The sequence below is a fragment of the Triticum urartu genome, chromosome 4, assembly GCF_003073215.2.
Source record: "Triticum urartu cultivar G1812 chromosome 4, Tu2.1, whole genome shotgun sequence".
In the NCBI taxonomy this organism is placed as follows: domain Eukaryota; kingdom Viridiplantae; phylum Streptophyta; class Magnoliopsida; order Poales; family Poaceae; genus Triticum; species Triticum urartu.
This window is the reverse complement of record NC_053025.1, coordinates 615,039,327-615,057,913: the sequence shown is the minus strand read 5'-3', so window position 1 is coordinate 615,057,913 and position 18,587 is coordinate 615,039,327. Positions and strand designations below refer to the sequence as shown.

General features: G+C 42.5%; 2 protein-coding genes across 2 annotated transcripts; both read left to right on the top strand.

Moving 5' to 3' along the window:
- The first annotated feature begins 9,240 nt into the window (after window positions 1-9,240).
- LOC125553247 (outer envelope pore protein 24, chloroplastic-like) lies at window positions 9,241-14,418 on the top strand. Its single transcript, XM_048717053.1, has 3 exons — window positions 9,241-9,575; window positions 9,686-10,132; window positions 14,047-14,418. The coding sequence occupies exons 1-3, from the start codon at window positions 9,375-9,377 to the stop codon at window positions 14,125-14,127; spliced, it is 729 nt and encodes a 242-aa protein (XP_048573010.1). The 5' UTR covers window positions 9,241-9,374; the 3' UTR covers window positions 14,128-14,418.
- A 2,250-nt stretch (window positions 14,419-16,668) lies between these two features.
- On the top strand, window positions 16,669-17,353 carry LOC125554443 (protein RADIALIS-like 3). Its single transcript, XM_048717997.1, has one exon. It carries the CDS (start codon window positions 16,716-16,718, stop codon window positions 17,004-17,006), a length of 291 nt encoding a protein of 96 aa, XP_048573954.1. The 5' UTR covers window positions 16,669-16,715; the 3' UTR covers window positions 17,007-17,353.
- Window positions 17,354-18,587: the final 1,234 nt, after the last annotated feature.

Sequence of the window (18,587 nt, the reverse complement as noted above, 5' to 3'; positions counted from 1 at the left end):
AGCACTACAAATGAACTCTAAAAAGGTTGAAATTTGGCATGGTATCATCATTTCACCCACATAGCATGTGCTAAAAACTTGAAAGGGTTACGGCAAAAACTAGATGCACTTTGTGTACAAAACGAACAATCTCTTTCAAAGTATCAGGGTTTCGGACGAAAACTCATCTGTTACAAAGGGATTTCATTTTTTTGAACTTATTTGAACTCCAGACTTTTTGTGTGTTCAAAATGCACCATTCAAAGCCACATCATCAATTTTCAACCCTTTCTGACTTCATTTGTTATTCTTCATGCATTTATTGATTTTTTGAGCTATATGACCCTGAAATTGAAAATCACTACAAATGAACTCTGAAATGGTTGAAAGTTGGCATGGTATCATCATTTCACTCACATAGCATGTGCTAAAAAGTTAAGAGGGTTACGGCAAAAACAGGATGCACTTCGTGTACAAAACAGACAATCTCTTTCGAAGTATCAGGGTTTCAGACAAAACTCATCTGTTACAAAGGGATTTCATTTTTTAACTTATTTGAACTCCAGGCTTTTTGTGTGTTCAAAATGAACCATTCAAAGCCATGTCATCAATTTTCAACCCTTTCCGACTTCATCTGGTATTTTTCATGCATTTACTGATTTTTGTAAGCTAAATGACACTGAAATTGAAAAGCACTACAAATGAACTCTGAAGAGGTTGAAATTGGCAGGGTATCATCATTTCACCCACATAGCATGTGATAAAAAGTTGAGAGGGTTACGGCAAAAACTGGATGCACTTCGTGTACAAAACGGACAATCTCTTTCGAAGTATCAGGGTTTCATACGGAAACTCATCTAGTACAAAAGGCATTTCATTTCTTCACATGTAACTGCAGTGATATTCTAGATCAAAGGCATCATCATAATAGCTATGGAGAGAAATTCTTCACTTTTTCTTTGCTTGTGTCCTTTGCTTATTGCGCTGTAACCATGGATATTCTTCATCGCTTAACATGGTGCTTGGGTCAGCCTTGACTTTGAAGGGAGGAATTTCATGAAACTTTTCATAATCTTCAGACATGTCTGTCTTGCCCAGGATGTCTCTTTTTCCTGAAAGAACTATGTGGCGCTTTGGCTCATCGTATGATGTATTCGCTTCCTTATCTTTTCTTTTTCTCGGTTTGGTAGACATGTCCTTCACATAGAAAACATGCACCACATCATTGGCTAGGACGAACGGTTCGTCTATGTACCCAAGATTGTTCAGATCCACTATTGTCATTCCGTACTGTGGGTCTACCTGTACCCCGCCTCCTGACAGATTGACCCATTTGCACTGAACCAAAGGGACCTTAAAATCATGTCCGTAGTCAAGTTCTCATATGTCCACTATGTAACCATAATATGTGTCATTTCCCCTCTTGGTTGCTGCATCAAAGCGAACACCACTATTTTGGTTCGTGCTCTTTTGATCTTGGGCGATCATGTAAAATGTATTCCCATTTATGTCGTATCCTTTGTAAGTCAATACAGTCGAAGATGGTCCCCTGGACAATGAGTACAACTCATCAGAAACAGTGTTGTCACCTCTGAGACGTGTTTCCGACCAACTGCTGAAAGTCCTGATGTGTTCACATGTAATCCAGTCATCACACTGCTCCGGGTGTTTGGAGCGCAGAATGTTCTTGTGTTCATCAATATACGGGGTCACCAAGGTAGAGTTCTGTAGAACTTTGTAGTGTGCTTGAGACCAAGAATGCCCGTCCCTACATATTATTGAGTCCCCTCCTAGCGTGCCTTTTCCAGTCAGTCTCCCCTCATACCGCGATTGAGGGAGACCAATCTTCTTAAGGTCAGGAATGAAGTCAACACAAAACCCAATGACATCCTCTATTTGATGGCCCATGGAGATGCTTCCTTCTGGCCTAGCGCGGTTACGAACATATTTCTGTAGGACTCCCATGAACCTCTCAAAGGGGAACATATTGTGTAGAAATACAGGGCCTAGAATGACAATCTCATCGACTAGATGAACTAGGACGTGCGTCATGATATTGAAGAAGGATGGTGGGAACACCAGCTCGAAACTGATAAGACATTGCGCTACATCACTCCTTAACCTTGGTAGGATTTCTGGACCGATCACCATCTGAGAGATTGCATTGAGGAATGCACATAGATTCACAATGGCTAATCGAACATTTTTCGGTAGAAGCCCCTCAATGCAACCGGAAGCAGTTGCATCATAATCACGTGGCAGTCATGAGACTTTAGGTTCTGGAACTTTTTCTCCGCCATATTTATTATTCCCTTTGTATTCGACGAGAATCCAGACGGGACCTTCATACCGAGCAGGCATTCAAAGAAGATTTCCTTCTCTTCTTTGGTAAGTACGTAGCTGGCAGGACCTTCATACTGCTTTGGAGGCATGCCGTCTTTTTCGTGCAAACTTTGCAGGTCCTCCCGTGCCTCTGGTGTATCTTTTGTCTTCCCATACACGCCCAAGAAGCCTAGCAGGTTCACGCAAAGGTTCTTCGTCACATGCATCACGTCGATTGAAGAGCGGACCTCTAGGTCTTTCCAGTAGGGTAGGTCCCAAAATATACATTTCTTCTTCCACATGGGTGTGCGTCCCTCAGCGTCATTCGGAACAGATAGTCCGCCGGGACCCTTTTCAAAGATTACGTGTAAATCATTGACCATAGCGAGTATGTGATCACCGGTACGCATTGCGGGCTTCTTCCGGTGATCTGCCTCGTCTTTGAAATGCTTGCCTTTCTTTCGACATTGATGGTTGGTCGGAAGAAATCGGCGATGCCCCAGGTACACATTCTTCCTGCATTTGTCCAGGTATATACTTTCGGTGTTAACTAAACAGTGCGTGCATGCGTGGTATCCCTTGTTTGTTTGTCCTGAAAGGTTACTAAGAGCAGGCCAATCATTGATGGTTACAAACAGCAACACATGGAGGTCAAATTCCTCCTGTCTGTGCTCATCCCACACACGTACACCGTTCCATTCCACAGCTGTAAAAGTTCTTCAACTAATGGCCTTAGGTACACATCAATGTCGTTGACGGGTTGCTTAGGGCCTTGGATGAGAACTGGCATCATAATGAACTTCCGCTTCATGCACAACCAAGGAGGAAGGTTATAGATACATAGAGTCATGGGTCAGGTGCTGTGATTGCTGCTCTGCTCCCCGAAAGGATTAATGCCATCCGCGCTTAAACCAAACCATACGTTCCTTGCGTCACCTGCAAACTCCTCCCAGTATTTTCTCTCGATTTTTCTCCACTGCGACCCGTCAGCGGGTGCTCTCAACTTCCCGTCTTTCTTATGGTCCTCTCTGTGCCATCGCATCAACTTGGCATGCTCTTTGTTTCTGAACAGACGTTTCAACCGTGGTATTATAGGAGCATTCCACATCACCTTGGCAGGAACCCTCTTCCTGGGGGGCTCACCGTCAACATCACCAGGGTCATCTCGTCTAATCTTATACCGCAATGCACCACATACCGGGCATGCATTCAAATCCTCGTACACGCCGCAGTAGAGGATGCAGTCATTAGGGCATGCATGTATCTTCTGCACCTCCAATCCTAGAGGGCATACGACTTTTTTTGTTGCATACGTATTGTCGGGAAATTCGTTATCCTTTGGAAGCTTCTTCTTCAATATTTTTAGTAGCTTATCAAATCCTTTGTCAGGCACACCATTCTCTACCTTTCACTGCAACAATTCCAGTACGGTACCGGACTTTGTGTTTCCATCTTCACAATTGGGGTACACCCTTTTTGTGATCCTCTAACATGCGATCGAACTTTAGCTTCTTCTTTTCACTTTCGCACTGTCTCTTTGCATCAACAATGACCCGGCGGAGATCATCATCGGGCACATCGTCTGGTTCCTCTTGATCTTTAACTTCCCCCGTTGCAGCATCACCGTATTCAGGGGGCACATAGTTGTCATCATCCTCTTCTTCTTCGCTGTCTTCCATCATAACCCCTATTTCTCCGTGCTTGGTCCAAACAGTATAGTGTGGCATGAAACCCTTATAAAGCAGTTGGTTGTGAAGGATTTTTCGGTCAGAGTAAGACTTCGTATTCCCACATATAGGGCATGGACAACACATAAAACCATTCTGCTTGTTTGCCTCAGCCACTTCGAGAAAATTATGCACGCCCTTAATGTACTCGGAGGTGCGTCTATCACCGTACATCCATTGCCAGTTTATCTGCATGCATTATATATAATTAAGTGTGTCAAAAACCATTACAGAACATCATGAATAGATAAGTGACCAAATTAATAGAAATTCATCATCGCATTAAAACCAAAGTACATACATGGTTCTCACTGAACAACATATAGCTCTCCAGAGCATGTAATTAAACCATACATTGAAACTATGTAAAACATTTCAGTGCAACAACAAATGCGATCATAATCGCAACCAAGGTAACAATTGATCAAATGGCATAATGATACCAAGCCTCGGTATTAATGGCATATTTTCTAATCTTTCTAATCTTCAAGCGCATTGCATCCATCTTGATCTTGTGATTATCGACAACATCCGTAACATGCAACTCCAATATCATCTTCTCCTCCTCAATTTTTTTATTTTTTCCTTCAAGTAATTGTTTTCGTCTTCAACTAAATTTAACCTCTCGACAATAGGGTCGGTTGGAATTTCTGGTTCACATACCTCCTAGATAAAAATATCTATGTCACGTTGGTTGGCATAATTGTCATAAACAATAAATGAACCAAATAGTTATAAAAGATAATATATACCACATCCGAATCATATACAGGACGAGGATCGACGGAGGCGGATACCAAAACCATCGCACTATATAATAACAAACAATAATAAAAGTAAGAAAATGCGATCATAATTGCAACCAAGGTAACAATTGATCTAAATCCTTCAAGTAAGAACTTTTTCTTTTAGAAAGAAGATGAGAACAAGAGGCTCGCCACGGTGGTGCCGGCGACGAGATCGGCGCGGGCGATCGACGACGGTGAAGACGGGGACGGGACGGGACGTACCGCTAAACCTAGACAAATCTTGAGGAAAATGGAGCTTGGAGGTCGAGCTTGGAGACGAGAAATCTTAAGTAGTGTGGCTCGGGCATTTCATCGAACACCTCATGTGCATAGGAGGTGAGCTAGAGCACCACAAAGCCCTCCCCTCGTCGGCTAGAAAAAACAGAGCAGTGGAGTGTTCTGCTCGCGGGCGAGGTGGTATATATATCCACATCATTGGTTCCGGTTTGTGGCTAGAACCGGGACTAAAGGCCCTTCTTTGGTCCTGGTTCAACCCACGAATCGGGACCAATGGATGTGGGTCAGGAGCGAGGCCCATTGGTCCCGGTTCGTGTCTGGAACCGGGACCAAAGGGTCCAGACGAACTGGAACCAATGCCCAACGAGGCCCGGCCGACCACCTGGGCTCACGGACCGGGACGTATGCCCCCATGGGTCCCGGTTCATGACTGAACCGGGACTAATGGGCTGGCTAGGCCTGGACCAAAACCCTGTTTTCTACTAGTACCTTTAGTCCCGGTTCGTGTCTGGAACCGGGACTAAAGGAGTCGGACGAACCGAGACTAGTGCCTGCCGAGGCCCAGCCGGCTCCCTGGCCGCTCGAACCGGGACTGATGCATCCATTAGTCCCGGTTCGTAGCTGGACCGGGTCTAAAGCTCTGACCTGACCAGAACCAAAGCCCTATTTTCTACTTGTAAGAACAAGTACGTAGTGTCTACTTTAGTTCGAGATTATATCAATGTACTATTTGGAACTAGCTACTACAGTGTGCCACCAAACAAAAAGATGTGTATCTCCAAATATTCATTTCTGAGTCCAGATTCATTTGCACTCGGTCATGAAAAATAAAAAAATACAAAACAAAATTTAAAATATCCTTTTTTTGCATGGTAGCTATTTTCGTACGTGCGACGTGCTCCAAATTTTAGATCATTGGACATATGACTAGCTCTCGGCAATAATTTTTTTTGGATAAGAACAATACATAAACAATATTTTTTTACAGACCATAAATTTGTCTTTTTCCCCAAGAGCTATTCATATGTTCAAATGGCTTGAAATTTGAAGCACACCTCACGCACCAAATTATCAACCATACAAACAATGATTTTTTTTCTAGTATTTGTTTTGAATTTTTTCTTCATCGAAGATGCAGATGAGCCATGGCACTGAATCGCTACTCTCCGTGTGCCTTCTCTAGCTTGAAGATTATCAAGACAAGGTTGCACAACAAAATGGAAGATGAACACCTCGCTTGCTTATACAAGTTGAACGAGAACTTGCAACAAAATTCACCTTTTAAAATATAATTGCTGACTTCAAAGATCGGAAGAAGAGGAGAGCAACTCTTGAGCGAATCATCCATGATGTCTAACTATCCATGTTTGACTCGTATTTTGCTGAAAGGTTAGGAGCTTGCTAAATGCCTCAGTATGCTTAGGTGCTCTTAGACTGCTATATTCTGTACACATTTTTATATATTAATATATATGTGCATATTTTCCAATGGCTCTAAATATCTGATACATACATGAACTTGCATTTTCTTGCTGTCACTTGCTATTTTTTCATAAATCTGAACCAGTTGCCTGTTGCCTCCTCCTCATTTTTGCTTCACGCTCCGCCACTGGTCCAAGGCCACAGACGGAAACAAACTTGCTGGTGCCACAGAAGTTTGTTAGTTTCCATTTCACGTGTTATTTATGTCCGACGCAGTTGTTCATTCCGAAGGGGCTGTGACCAGCCAGACACTCAATTCAAGATTTTTTTTAGGGGTGGAAAATTAAACTACTTATTGCAAATTATTTTGTACCGAGGATGACAATTCAATTGGCAAGCACAACAAATCCTGGCAAAACTGAACATGTCGGATTTTGCCGTGCTTGCTAAAGGAAATTTACATCCTTGTGACAACATAGTTTGCCCTAAAAATGTATGATTTGTCACCCTAAAAATTTGATGTTCACTGCATATTGAAACAATTTTTATACTTGTGACAAGGCTCTCTTTGCAACCTTAATCTAAGATTTATGTCATGACCGTCACCGGATGTAGTTTATGATACAATTGACCCGAAGAACAAAAGAGGGAGAAATATCAAGGTGTGAATAAATATTTTGAAAAGGTGAAATGACTTGGTGATTGTTAGGGGTATTGTTTAATGCTTAGTCTTTGTTCTTAATAGTTCTATGTTCTATGTATTTTAATTATACACCATGTTGTTACTGTGTAGAGCAAAATATGTCTATGCTGCAATCCCTCGGAAAATAGGAGTATGCAAATTTATCATACATTTATTGGATGTCCATTAACTAACTTGAGAGATAATTATGATTCCATGTTTTTGCCGACTAGATCAAAATAATTCACCCTTAAAATACCGTGAAGTTCAAACAAGGCGGCCGTGGATATGACATTTCTGTTGTGAGATATTTAAATGTTTGTAGTGTGTAAAATAAAATAATTCTCTGCATCTCCTTTCTCCCCATTCACATTCATTTACTACAATGCCTTGTTTTCGTTGTTTTTATCATGCCACGTGCTTCCTTGAGTGGCGGGATGAAGCTTACAATACAGTCGATACATATTAAGACTTATTAGGATCTATTTTTTCCTACACCTTTTGTAGGTAGATTAAGGTCAATTTCCACCGTACGATGTTGTGGTATATATGCATTGGAGTGGGATGTGCGTAGTGTTGCCCTTTTTCTAGGGAAGCCCATCATGGTTGTCTTTATTGATATCATGCGGTTGCGGATCAGTTTACTTCGTTTTTTTCTCTGTTCAATTTTTTGTTTTTTCTTCATTTTTCTAAATACATGTTGAATTTTTTGAAAACATGTTTTAATTTTTTCATATACATGCAGAACATTTTCTAGATACAAGTTGAACAAACTTTTGCTTGAATACATGTTGAAAATTTATCAAATGCACATTTAACATTTTTATATACATGTTGAACATTTTTTAGATACATTTTAAACATTTTCTAAATACACGATGATTGTTTTTCTGAATAACTATTAATGTATTGTTAAATGCACATCAAAAAATTTAAATACAAGGTGGACTTTTTTAACACACATTAAACATATTTCATAAATGCCGTGAACATTTTTTAAACGTGCAAGATGTTTTAAAGTGTTACAAACATTCATTAAATGTGAATAACCTTTTTCCCAAAAATATGTGAACACGTTTTTACATTGTATCAACATTTTCTAAAATGCCACGAACATGATTTTAAAACGCGTGAGCATTTGTTAAATGTAATGAACATTTTTTTCTGAATCACATGATATCGTTTACAAATTACATGAACAATATTTTTAATGCATGGTGAACGTTTTAAAAATTTCAGTGAAGTGATGTTTCAAACACATGTATTTAGGTTATTTCAACATATTAAAAATTGTGAAAAACAAACGAATGTAACATTTTAGTTGGCCAGCCCAAGCAGAGGCTCTTGGAGGTGAGGAATTCTTCGGTGTCGCTACATGCGAGACCTAGACGCGCCCCTCTACTGCAGGCCATGTCCAACTATACAAGGCATGCATTGCAACTGAGCAAATGGCCACCGGATACAGGGCGCAGCCAGCTATACCGTGGAGAGTAATGCACTGTAGCTGCGGTAGGATATATGTATTTGCATAAACCAGAAACTACAAATGGTTTTCCGCCCTTCTCGGTTGAGCGAGCACTATAAAGTACTACTCCCTTCGTCCCACCATTTTGCAACCTTAGCAAGATTATGGAATCACACTGTTGTGGGGAAAATAAGCAGTTCCTCCGTCCCAAAATACACGAGATAGCAAGTTTGTATCGGCATAAACCAGGAACAACGATGGTTTTCCGCCCTTCTCGGCCGGTTGCCTGAGCACTGCAAAATACTTGTTGCCCCACCAACAAAGTGGTTCTTGAAACTTAATCATGATCCTAATCCGAAAGAATAAATCTTGTCATGTCATAGTATTGCACACTCCTTTCTGTCTCTTTTTTTCTGAGTAAAAAAAATTGGACACTCTCTTCTTTTTAGGAAAGCAATGACAAGAAGTCACAACGCTGGTCATGGGCTCAAGGCAGGGTGATATTGGGCTCAAGAAGATGATAGTGGGCGACGGAGTCCACGAGGGAAAGCCATTCTTGTTCGTTGAAACCCACGCCACCGAAAAAGGGGAGAAAAAATAAACGGGAGAGGAGGCCGGCCGTTGATAAGGGGGGAGGGTTGTTGGGTCCAACCTCCAAGCACTAGCACCAGTTCCACCACCACCAGCTGCGGCGGCTGCGGCGGCGGAGACTCCGAGGAAGGAAGGAACCGGAGAAGCCCAGGCGAGCCGGGATGAAGGCGACGGTCAAGGGCCGCTACGAGGGCGACAAGGCCACCGCGGCCGCCACGCTCGCGCTCGCCGCCGCCGGCGACCTCCGCCTCCGCGCCTCCGCCACCGACGCCGCCTTCGCCGCCGGCCCCTCCCTCGACGGCCTCACCCTCACCCTCGAGAAGCCCGGCGCCTTCCTCCTCGACCTCAAGCCCCACAACCAGGTAGTACCACGTAACCAATCCCCTCCCTAAAGTTCATCCCTTTCCCCTCCCACATCCCATCTGATTCTCTCCCGTGCCGACGACGGCGACGGCGATGGCCGCGGCCGCAGGATGTGCGCTTCCAGTTCATGAACTCGGCGACGGTGCTCGACAAGCGGGTCAGCCTCACCTACACGCACTCCACCTCCCTCGCGCCCGCCGCGCCCAAGCCCGCCATCCCCGCCCCGGCCGCCGGCGCCGCGCCCGCGCCCCCGCCTAAGGGGCCGCCTCCCGGCCGCACGGCGCTCGACCTCTCCATCGCCTTCGACCCCGCCAACAAGGTCAGCGTCTCCCACGCGCTCGGCGGGGGCGGCTGCCGGGTCAAGTACACCTACGCGCACGGCGCCGGCCGCCTCACCACCATCGAGCCCGTCTACGACACCGCCAAGAACGCCTGGGAGTTCGCCGTCGCCAGGAAGTTCGACGCCGGGGACGTCGTCAGGGGCACCTACCAGGCCTCCACCAAGCAGCTCGGGCTCGAGTGGACCAGGAGCTCCAGCATCGGCGGCTCCTTCAAGGTACCATCTCGATTACGCGATCCATCATTTTTGCTTGCCTGTGGTAATGCCTAGAACGAAACCAATCCACCATTTTTCAGTGGAACCCTTGCATCATTGAATAGTGCAGAATGCCATGATCTTGTGTATGGATCACATATGATTCTGTGGATTAATTGCTAGTGTTGAATATGGGGGAGCTAGAGCAGTGAGGGAAGGTGAGTGGAATTAAAATTTTGTTCTGCGTGGTTTGCAAACCCTTAAATAATTTCATGCCTAGCCCACACATATGGTTCTTAATTTGTTTTGCCAATGTTTCTCAACTCACTGTACGGATCTACAATGTAATCTAATTTCACAGAGTAACTTGGGAAGAGTGTAGTGTATCTAACTCAATCTTTTTTGGACCTGTGAAACCGTAAGGGAAACCCCTATGGTATTTTTTACATTATAAAATCAGGAGCTAAAAAGTACAAGGGAGGTTAGGGTGTTAGGAGACCTAAATATTTAGATGCAGAGAAGCCATAAGGGAGAAGGATAAAAAAATGCTAAAAAAACAAAACCCCTTCCACACAAAAGGGAAGCTCCCAAGTTAAAGAGACCTCACCCAATCCAAAGAATATTCCCTGTGCTTGTCTTTCACCCAGAAGGAAATGAGGTGTAGGTCCTTGAAAAGAACTTTCAACTGTGCTAAAGGAAGCAGCCCCCCTTAAAAAATTGGAGCGTTCCTATGTTTCCAAATATTCCAGAGAGCAGACCCAATAACTTCAACAAACCAGGGCTTTTGAAACTGAGACATAGCTAGCCTGATCATTTATGAAAACTCCAAGTGAGCAGCCCAAGAGTTATTGGGAAATCTCCAACAAACCTAGGGAAAAGCACAATTGAAAAAACAAATGAGCCCTGTCCTCCCTAGTTGCCGAAGAGCACAGAGCACAGTTAACCCCAGTCTCCATGTGCCAGTGCCTCCTTTTCATCATGTCTCTGGTGTTTAACCGATCAACAAGTATCAGCCATAGAAAACTTTTTTGCTTCAGTAGATATTTGCTTGTCCTAACCAGAGAAAAAACCTTGGGCGCCTGAAGCTCATTTAACACAAAACTGTAATAACTGGCCGAGGAATATCTCCCAGAGTTATGCAGTCCAAACATTAATCATCAGGATGATCCTCATTAAGAACTTGCTCGTTGAGCGAATAGGCTAGTTGCTAAAGCTCAAGAAACACAGTTTCAGAGAGCGGGATGGTGAAATGAGTGGATAGGTGTTCAACCGATGGATCCTCCTGCATGAGCACATTCAATCCAGCATCTTCATCCAGAAAAAGGTAAATACGCAAGGAAATTTCATAGCCAGGGCTGCCCAAGCCACTTGTCTTTCCAAAGGACAATAGAAACACCGTTGCCAGGCGTACAAGATGTAATGGGACGAAAATTCCAGCTGAGAGCCATCATGTCCCTCCACCAGAATGATCCAGTACAGACCACAGCATGCGGAACATGACGAGCATAGTATGAGCGTTCTAAGAATATATATGACAAAACTAAAACTGTAGGATATGGATGTGTCATGGAGGACAATGGTTTCCTTTAGTATCAGTTGAGATATATGTAGATTCGTAGCAGCACCACTTTGTCTTATGACCCACTAGCAAGTCAACATTCAACACAAAGCCCTTTATAGTGAATTCCTGTGTTTCAGTATTTTACATCACTGTATATATACAACTGAAGATAGTTCCTAGTATTTTGTAGTGTCTGCAGATTACTGCAATGAGGCTAGCTCTGAGGGTGTCTTGAGATCATCATCTAAATACCATGTTTCTCTTTTTGTTTTTGTTTGCCTGAACTGAGGACTGAAGGTGTAACTTTTCCTTTCTTAAAAACTAAGCAGACAATAGAATGAAGGAATTGGGTCTGTTTAGTGAACAAGCACTAGATTATCTAATTAAGCATCATTGACTCTTCTTTATGAGTTTCTTGGCAACAATATTTCTCAAATTTTGTCTAGTTTGCTTAAGCACTGGTAACTCCAAGTATGATCTAGACTTGAGGAGGCAGAGGGACGCCCATGGACTGATGAAATGGGGGGAGGGGTTGAAGATGTGGATTGGCTGAGTCATGGAAGACCGTGATTATGTTTGTACCACAAGGATGTATGTGGGTATAGATATAGTTTGCTCATCCCAAATATGGGTATAGAGAGCTGATGCTCCCTGAACATCTGCTTTGAATTATACTTATTAATTGGTAAAGAAACTTTAAGGATAGTGACAGCTGAAAAGCTATTTAGTAATGGTGGTTATCTGTACTATTTGTGCGTATATTTGCCTAGACATTATAGTAATACAACTTGTATTTCCGATGGTAGATGAGATAACCAGAAGATCATGCCTTAAAGGAACCAAAAAATTTATCATGACAAATTTACTAAAAATGGTGTTTTATTTCTAGTATTGGATGAGATGCATGATACATATATCATATATGTAATTGCATGGGATGCTGGCTTACATCAGAAGCAGAGCAGTAGCAGCAAATTGTCGTCTAATCTCTACTAGCAAGCCAACACAAAGGCCTGGATAATGGATTCCTGTCTCTCAGTTTTCTACATCGCCTTATGTTGTTGGGGATAATTGCTGCTGTGTTCTGTAATTGCTGTGTGCCAAAAGTGCTACTGCTTGGGTGGTCGAACTGATAGTGCGTCTTACGGACATATCTTAAGGTCTTGTTTTTGCTGTCTATGGAATAGCCCTGGGGGTAGTCCAACTGATATTGCCCAAGTTAGATGATATAGTAGCCATGAATTATATCATGTTGAATGGGCAAAGGAAAATCTCATAGCAAATGCATCAAATTGTCCAAGTTTATACCTCTTACAAAACAGATAGAGAGAATAATGTAGTGCAGCAAGAGAATTTTTAACTTAGTATATGTGGTTTATCTTTGTGAAGCCCAATTGCTATGGTGTCAAAGGTTAGTTGGTCTTCCCTGAGTAAATAAGAAAAGCATGTAGGGCCTGAAATACGGTGAAATAAGAGAGGATGCAGAGCACTGTCTTCCTGTGGTGTTTTTCACAGATTTATCTAGCAGGTCTGCAAATAGTAATCCTCCAAGGAGGTTGTCCATTGTCCCTTGTACATGTTCTACTCATTACATCGATTTTTGTAAGAACTAGTCTTCAAAACATCATTATCCAATCGGATTCTGTTTCAAGACCCAACGCTCGAACACTAGGAAATACTGAAGCGACTGACTGTTGAACAGAGTGCTGATATGTGCAGTGTACCCCCAGAGTCATGTATCTGGTGCAACGGTGATTCTTGTGCTACCAATGCACCAATGTCAGAAACTCATGCAAAAACTTCCCAAAATAAATGCGTACATGAACACAATGTATGTCTATCATGTCTTACAATTTTAACTAAAAATTCAACTCACACCTCGAGAAACAAAAAGACAAATCATGACATGAATGTTGTTAACTTAAACTGGGCCATGAATTGGGCCTGTTTGCACTACCACAACTGAATTTGTTATTTTTGTTTCTCTTGCTGTGAGTTGAATTTACGACTGAAATTTTGTAACATGTTAGATGTATGCTACTCCCTCCGTCCCAAAATATAAGAACGTTTTTAACACTAGCATAGTGTCAAAAACGTTCTTATATTCTGGGACTGAGGGAGTATTTCTTCATATTGAATTATTTTCGGATTTTTTTAGTACTTATAGTACAAGTTTTTGATGTTCGGTCCACTGGTAGCACATAAACTCCGGGTGCACAGGATACACTCTCCCCCTAAATAAGAGTATCCCTCTTCCTCACAACACATGATTGATTATTTGGCTGGACATGTCTGTTTGTTGTTTCACTTTGTAGATCATCTGATATAACAGGTATGCTTTTTGATCTGATCCTGCCGTGCTCTGTCTGTGCAGGTTGCGACGACGTTCGATCTGTCCGATCAAAGCAAAGCACCGAAGCTCGTAGCGGAGAGCACGTGGAACTATGAGATCTGATCGCCTCCGCCTCCGCCTGCCAGCGAGCAAGCGGGAGTTCCTGCTCATAGAGCAGCACCATGTGTCATCATACTGTCTACTACAACTCAACAGGCAGACTGCCCCTCTCTGGGTGCACCATTATTCGGATCCTATTACCGCTATCCATTTTTTGCTTGTCGTGTGACATCTGAGTCGTCGCTGGCGATGCTATGACATGAACATGAGGTTTAAGTCAACTGTCTTGTGCCGCTCATCAGTACCAACATGTATGCAGATTACAAAGACTAAATCTCAGGGAAATGCCATATACTCCAGGGCTAGGTAGGAGTTATCTCCCTTTTTTTTCAGGTGAGGTAGGAATTATCTTCTTGCCTGGAGCAATGCTAGTACGACACATCGTAAATATCTGCTCCCTCTACCCTGTAATGTACAACAACAACAACAAAGCCTTTAGTCCCAAGCAAGTTGGGGTAGGCTAGAGGTGAAACCCATAAGATCTCGCAACCAACTCATGGCTCTGGCACATGGATAGCAAGCTTCCACGCACCCCTGTCTTCTGGAGGCCTACGCTGAATATGCCCAAACCATCTCAGACGATGTTGGACAAGCTTCTCCTCAATTGGTGCTACCCCAATTCTATCTCGTATATCATCATTCCGGACTCGATCCTTCCTTGTGTGGCCACACATCCATCTCAACATACGCATCTCCGCCACACCTAACTGTTGAACATGTCGCCTTTTAGTTGGCCAACACTCCGCGCCATACAACATTGCGGGTCGAACCGCCGTCCTGTAGAATTTGCCTTTTAGCTTTTGTGGCACTCTCTTGTCACAGAGAATGCCAGAAGCTTGGCGCCACTTCATCCATCCGGCTTTGATTTGATGGTTCACATCTTCATCAATACCTCCACCCTCTACCCTGTAATGTAAGACAGTTTTTTTTTACACTGTTGTTGTGTCAAAAAACGTCTTACATTATGAGACGGAGGGGGTATTTAGCGAGCATCAGGTTCTCTAGATTGTGCATTGGTCACCCTGCATCACTTTGCATTGTGTGATTATATTTACAACCATGGCTAGGTTCTCTACATTGTGCATTGGTCACCCTGCATCACTTTGCATTATGTGATTATATTTACAACCATGGCTAATCGATGCGCTTACGTAGGAGATGAATAATATGGTCGGAAAGATTCTCTAGCCTGTGCATGTCGACATAATATTTCGTTTCAAGATGACCAGGAATAAGATAAACCAGCTACCTCTGTCATGGTTTTGAATTTTAGTTTCAGAAGTATTTCAGCCATTGTCGGTGATTTCGGTTTTCCTTTCGGGCCGAAGGACTGAAATTTCCACTTGAATTTGGTTGAGATCAAAACAGATATTTTTAAAATTCAAAAAACAATTTTAAAATATTTTGAATTTTTTTCTACTACCGGAGTTATCGAAATATTTTGACAGAAAGGCAGTTATTTTAGTATGTAACGAAATTTTACTGAAATTGCACTGAAAGTAAGAACCATGATCGTGGTACTTGTTCAAAACCATCCATGTAAATTTAAATTAAGAAACTGCTCTTGTTTGCTTGCAATCTCTCCCAGGTGCAGGGCGCATGCGTCAGCACACTGACTTTGATATAATCGCCTTGTTTAGCCGATGCACACTAAGGAATCTATGTGCACATACATGGTCCTCGTACGTACATTATTCCTTAGAAGAAAGACATTATGGAGGTTAGAAGGCAGATTAAGTTGTCGTTTCATGACTAGCTTATCAGTTTTGCTAAGTCTCGATTGACTGAGACTTCATTATGTTTCGATCGTTGCTATATTCTTTTGATTTTGCATGGAGATTCGTACATATTTTTTCATTTCAGGTTTTTTTCATTTCTTTTTTCTTCAAGTCAAAGTCGACTGAGACCTAGCCACACCCCTAGTTCATGCCCTGGCTTTTAGATGCATATTGGGCACAAAGGCAGATTTGACAATGCTAATTAACCTACTTATATAAAATTGCTAGTGCTATTATTTTTGCCTCTGATGGATGGATGGGAATGGGAGTGGAACCTAGCTATTTGGAGTATCCTCATCTATATATTACTAGCAATGGGCCATCCATGCCACCAAATTTGGACATGGTTGGCTAAGCTTATCTTATTAATTTCCATAAAGACAGAGGATCTAGATTCTGATTTATTAGATCCCCTATTATTGGCAAAACCATTGGTTTTCTCAGAATTTCTTGTGCCTTTAACTTTTGTTAGTCAACTGAAACCTTTTGATTTTGTGTGATAAACATATATACATGGGATGGGAATAAAATGCCATCCAGTAGTTTTGCTCGCCAATGCTAATCTAGGTAGGTAGCTTAGCCACCTCCCGATTCAATTCCTGCAATTTGCAACTAGATTAACATTGTGACATCGATCGATTGCCTTTTGCATCGCATTTGCATTTGCATTTGGTTTAGTTAATTAATTTCCTACGGTCGAGCTAGCTAGTATAAATATATGGAACACTTGGTTTGCAATGACACACACGTAGGCCAGTCGCAGAGACAGATTAAGAACACCCATCTGGCTAGCTCAGCTTAATCTGATCGGTCATGGCGGCGTGGAGCGAGAGCGAGAACGAGAGGTTCGAGCGCGCGCTGGACACGTACGACCGTGACACGCCCGGCCGCTGGGACCGCGTCGCCGCCGCCGTGGGCGGCGGCAAGACGGCCGACGACGTCAGGCGCCACTACGACCGGCTCGTCGACGACCTCCGCCGCATCGAGGCCGGCGGCGCCAACTCCAACGGCGGAACTCATGCCACCGGCGGCAGCAGCAGCAACGGCGCGGGGAACAACGGCAGCAGAGGAGGGTCAGGGGGCAGCCGGCGGCCCCAGACATAAATGGTAGTTGATGGATGGATCGGATCATGCAAGGTGGTGGCCTGGTCGGCACAGGAGGACACTCACATGAGCCCTATCCTAATCTACATCTGCATTACATACATACATGTAGCGTACGTGTATATGTACACGTACGCACGTCATGCACATTGCTAGCGGGTACGTGCATGTATCTGTCACGTGTACGTATGTACTCCACTTACGTACCCGTATGCATGCATGTGTACGTGCAAGAGTGCAACACACTGTGCTGGCCTTTTTATTTGTTTGCGAACTACTCCCTCTGTAAACTAATATAAAAACGTTTAAATCATTATTTTAGTATTCTAAACACTTTTATATTAGTTTACGGAGGAAGTAACAGTGTGCTAGCTGGTTACTTACTCTGTGTGTATGTGTGCTGCCATGTACGTACATACACGGTACGTCTATGTTTTGTACATGTGCTTGTAGATTGTAAATTAATCCATGCATGTTCTTCCTTGAAGAAAAAGATAATCCGTGTGCAAGTCATTGGTACATGCTAATTAAGTGTTTCTTCTATAAACTAATATAAGATGTTTTAGATCACTGCTAAAGTAGAGGGAGTACCATATTTCTTCTTTTTCTGTGAAAATATTTCTTTACTCTTTTGGCTAGGAGTTACCACATTCATTCTTCATGAGCACCATGTCTTTCCTTATAATTATGACCTCCACGATTTTTGTACAGTGAAAGCCATCATAGCGACTTTTGTCTTTTTTTTTGGTTTCTCGGTGGTCGAGCATGTGTGTAGAAAAGGCCTGCTGGATCATTCGGCAACAAAGCTAGGACAGCCGGCCTGTTTCAATTGCTTTTTGTAGCCAGCCAGTGGCAAATCATATGTGCCGCTACGACGGCGTAGTCGGGGCTTCACACAAGGGCTCCCACCACCTGGGCCGACCCATTTTGGTTTTTATCTTTGCAGTTACTTTTTTTTCTTCTCTACCATTTCCTTTTTTGTACATTTCAAGTTCATTTTTCAATTACAAAAATGCTCCTGTTTTCGCATTTGCAAAGAAATTTCATAAAAATTTCAGAAATTCAAAAAAAGAGTGACAAAAGTGCTTGTATCTATTCAAAAAAGTTTCGAAATACAAAAAATATTATGATTTCAAAAATTTTACATAAATTCAGAAACAATTCGCATTTTATCAATGTATTCCAAAATTAAAAAATGTTTAGGAATTTTGAAAATGTTCTTAAACACAAATTTTGTTTACAAATTCAAGATATGTTCATGTTTTATTATTCTTTTGCAATTTCATATTTTATGGGTAATATCCAAAAATTATAGCTTTCTCAAAAAATTGTTCGCGTTTCACATTTTGTTCCGTTTTTTCAGAAAATGTGTAAAATTGTAAAAAAATGTTTTGGTTTTACAAAAAAAATGCCTAGTAATTTTAAATTTGGTCATATTTACGGAAAAACATTTTTTCAAAAAAAAATTGTCACTGAGAAAGAAAAGAGAACTAAAAAAAGGGGCACTATCCTATTTAGCGCTGTGCGCACTGTGAAACAAGCCAGCGCACACCCTCCATTCCCCCCCGGCACGCCACTTTG

What these genes read in the sequence shown, in the direction of transcription:
- LOC125553247 (XM_048717053.1), top strand. Translation starts at nt 9,375, where the DNA reads ATGAAGGCGACGGTCAAGGGCCGCTACGAGGGCGACAAGGCCACCGCG. An exon ending in ACCTCAAGCCCCACAACCAG is followed by an intron (nt 9,576 to 9,685) that starts GTAGTACCACGT and finishes CCGCGGCCGCAG; the next exon opens with GATGTGCGCTTCCAGTTCAT. An exon ending in GCATCGGCGGCTCCTTCAAG is followed by an intron (nt 10,133 to 14,046) that starts GTACCATCTCGA and finishes CTGTCTGTGCAG; the next exon opens with GTTGCGACGACGTTCGATCT.
- LOC125554443 (XM_048717997.1), top strand. Translation starts at nt 16,716, where the DNA reads ATGGCGGCGTGGAGCGAGAGCGAGAACGAGAGGTTCGAGCGCGCGCTG.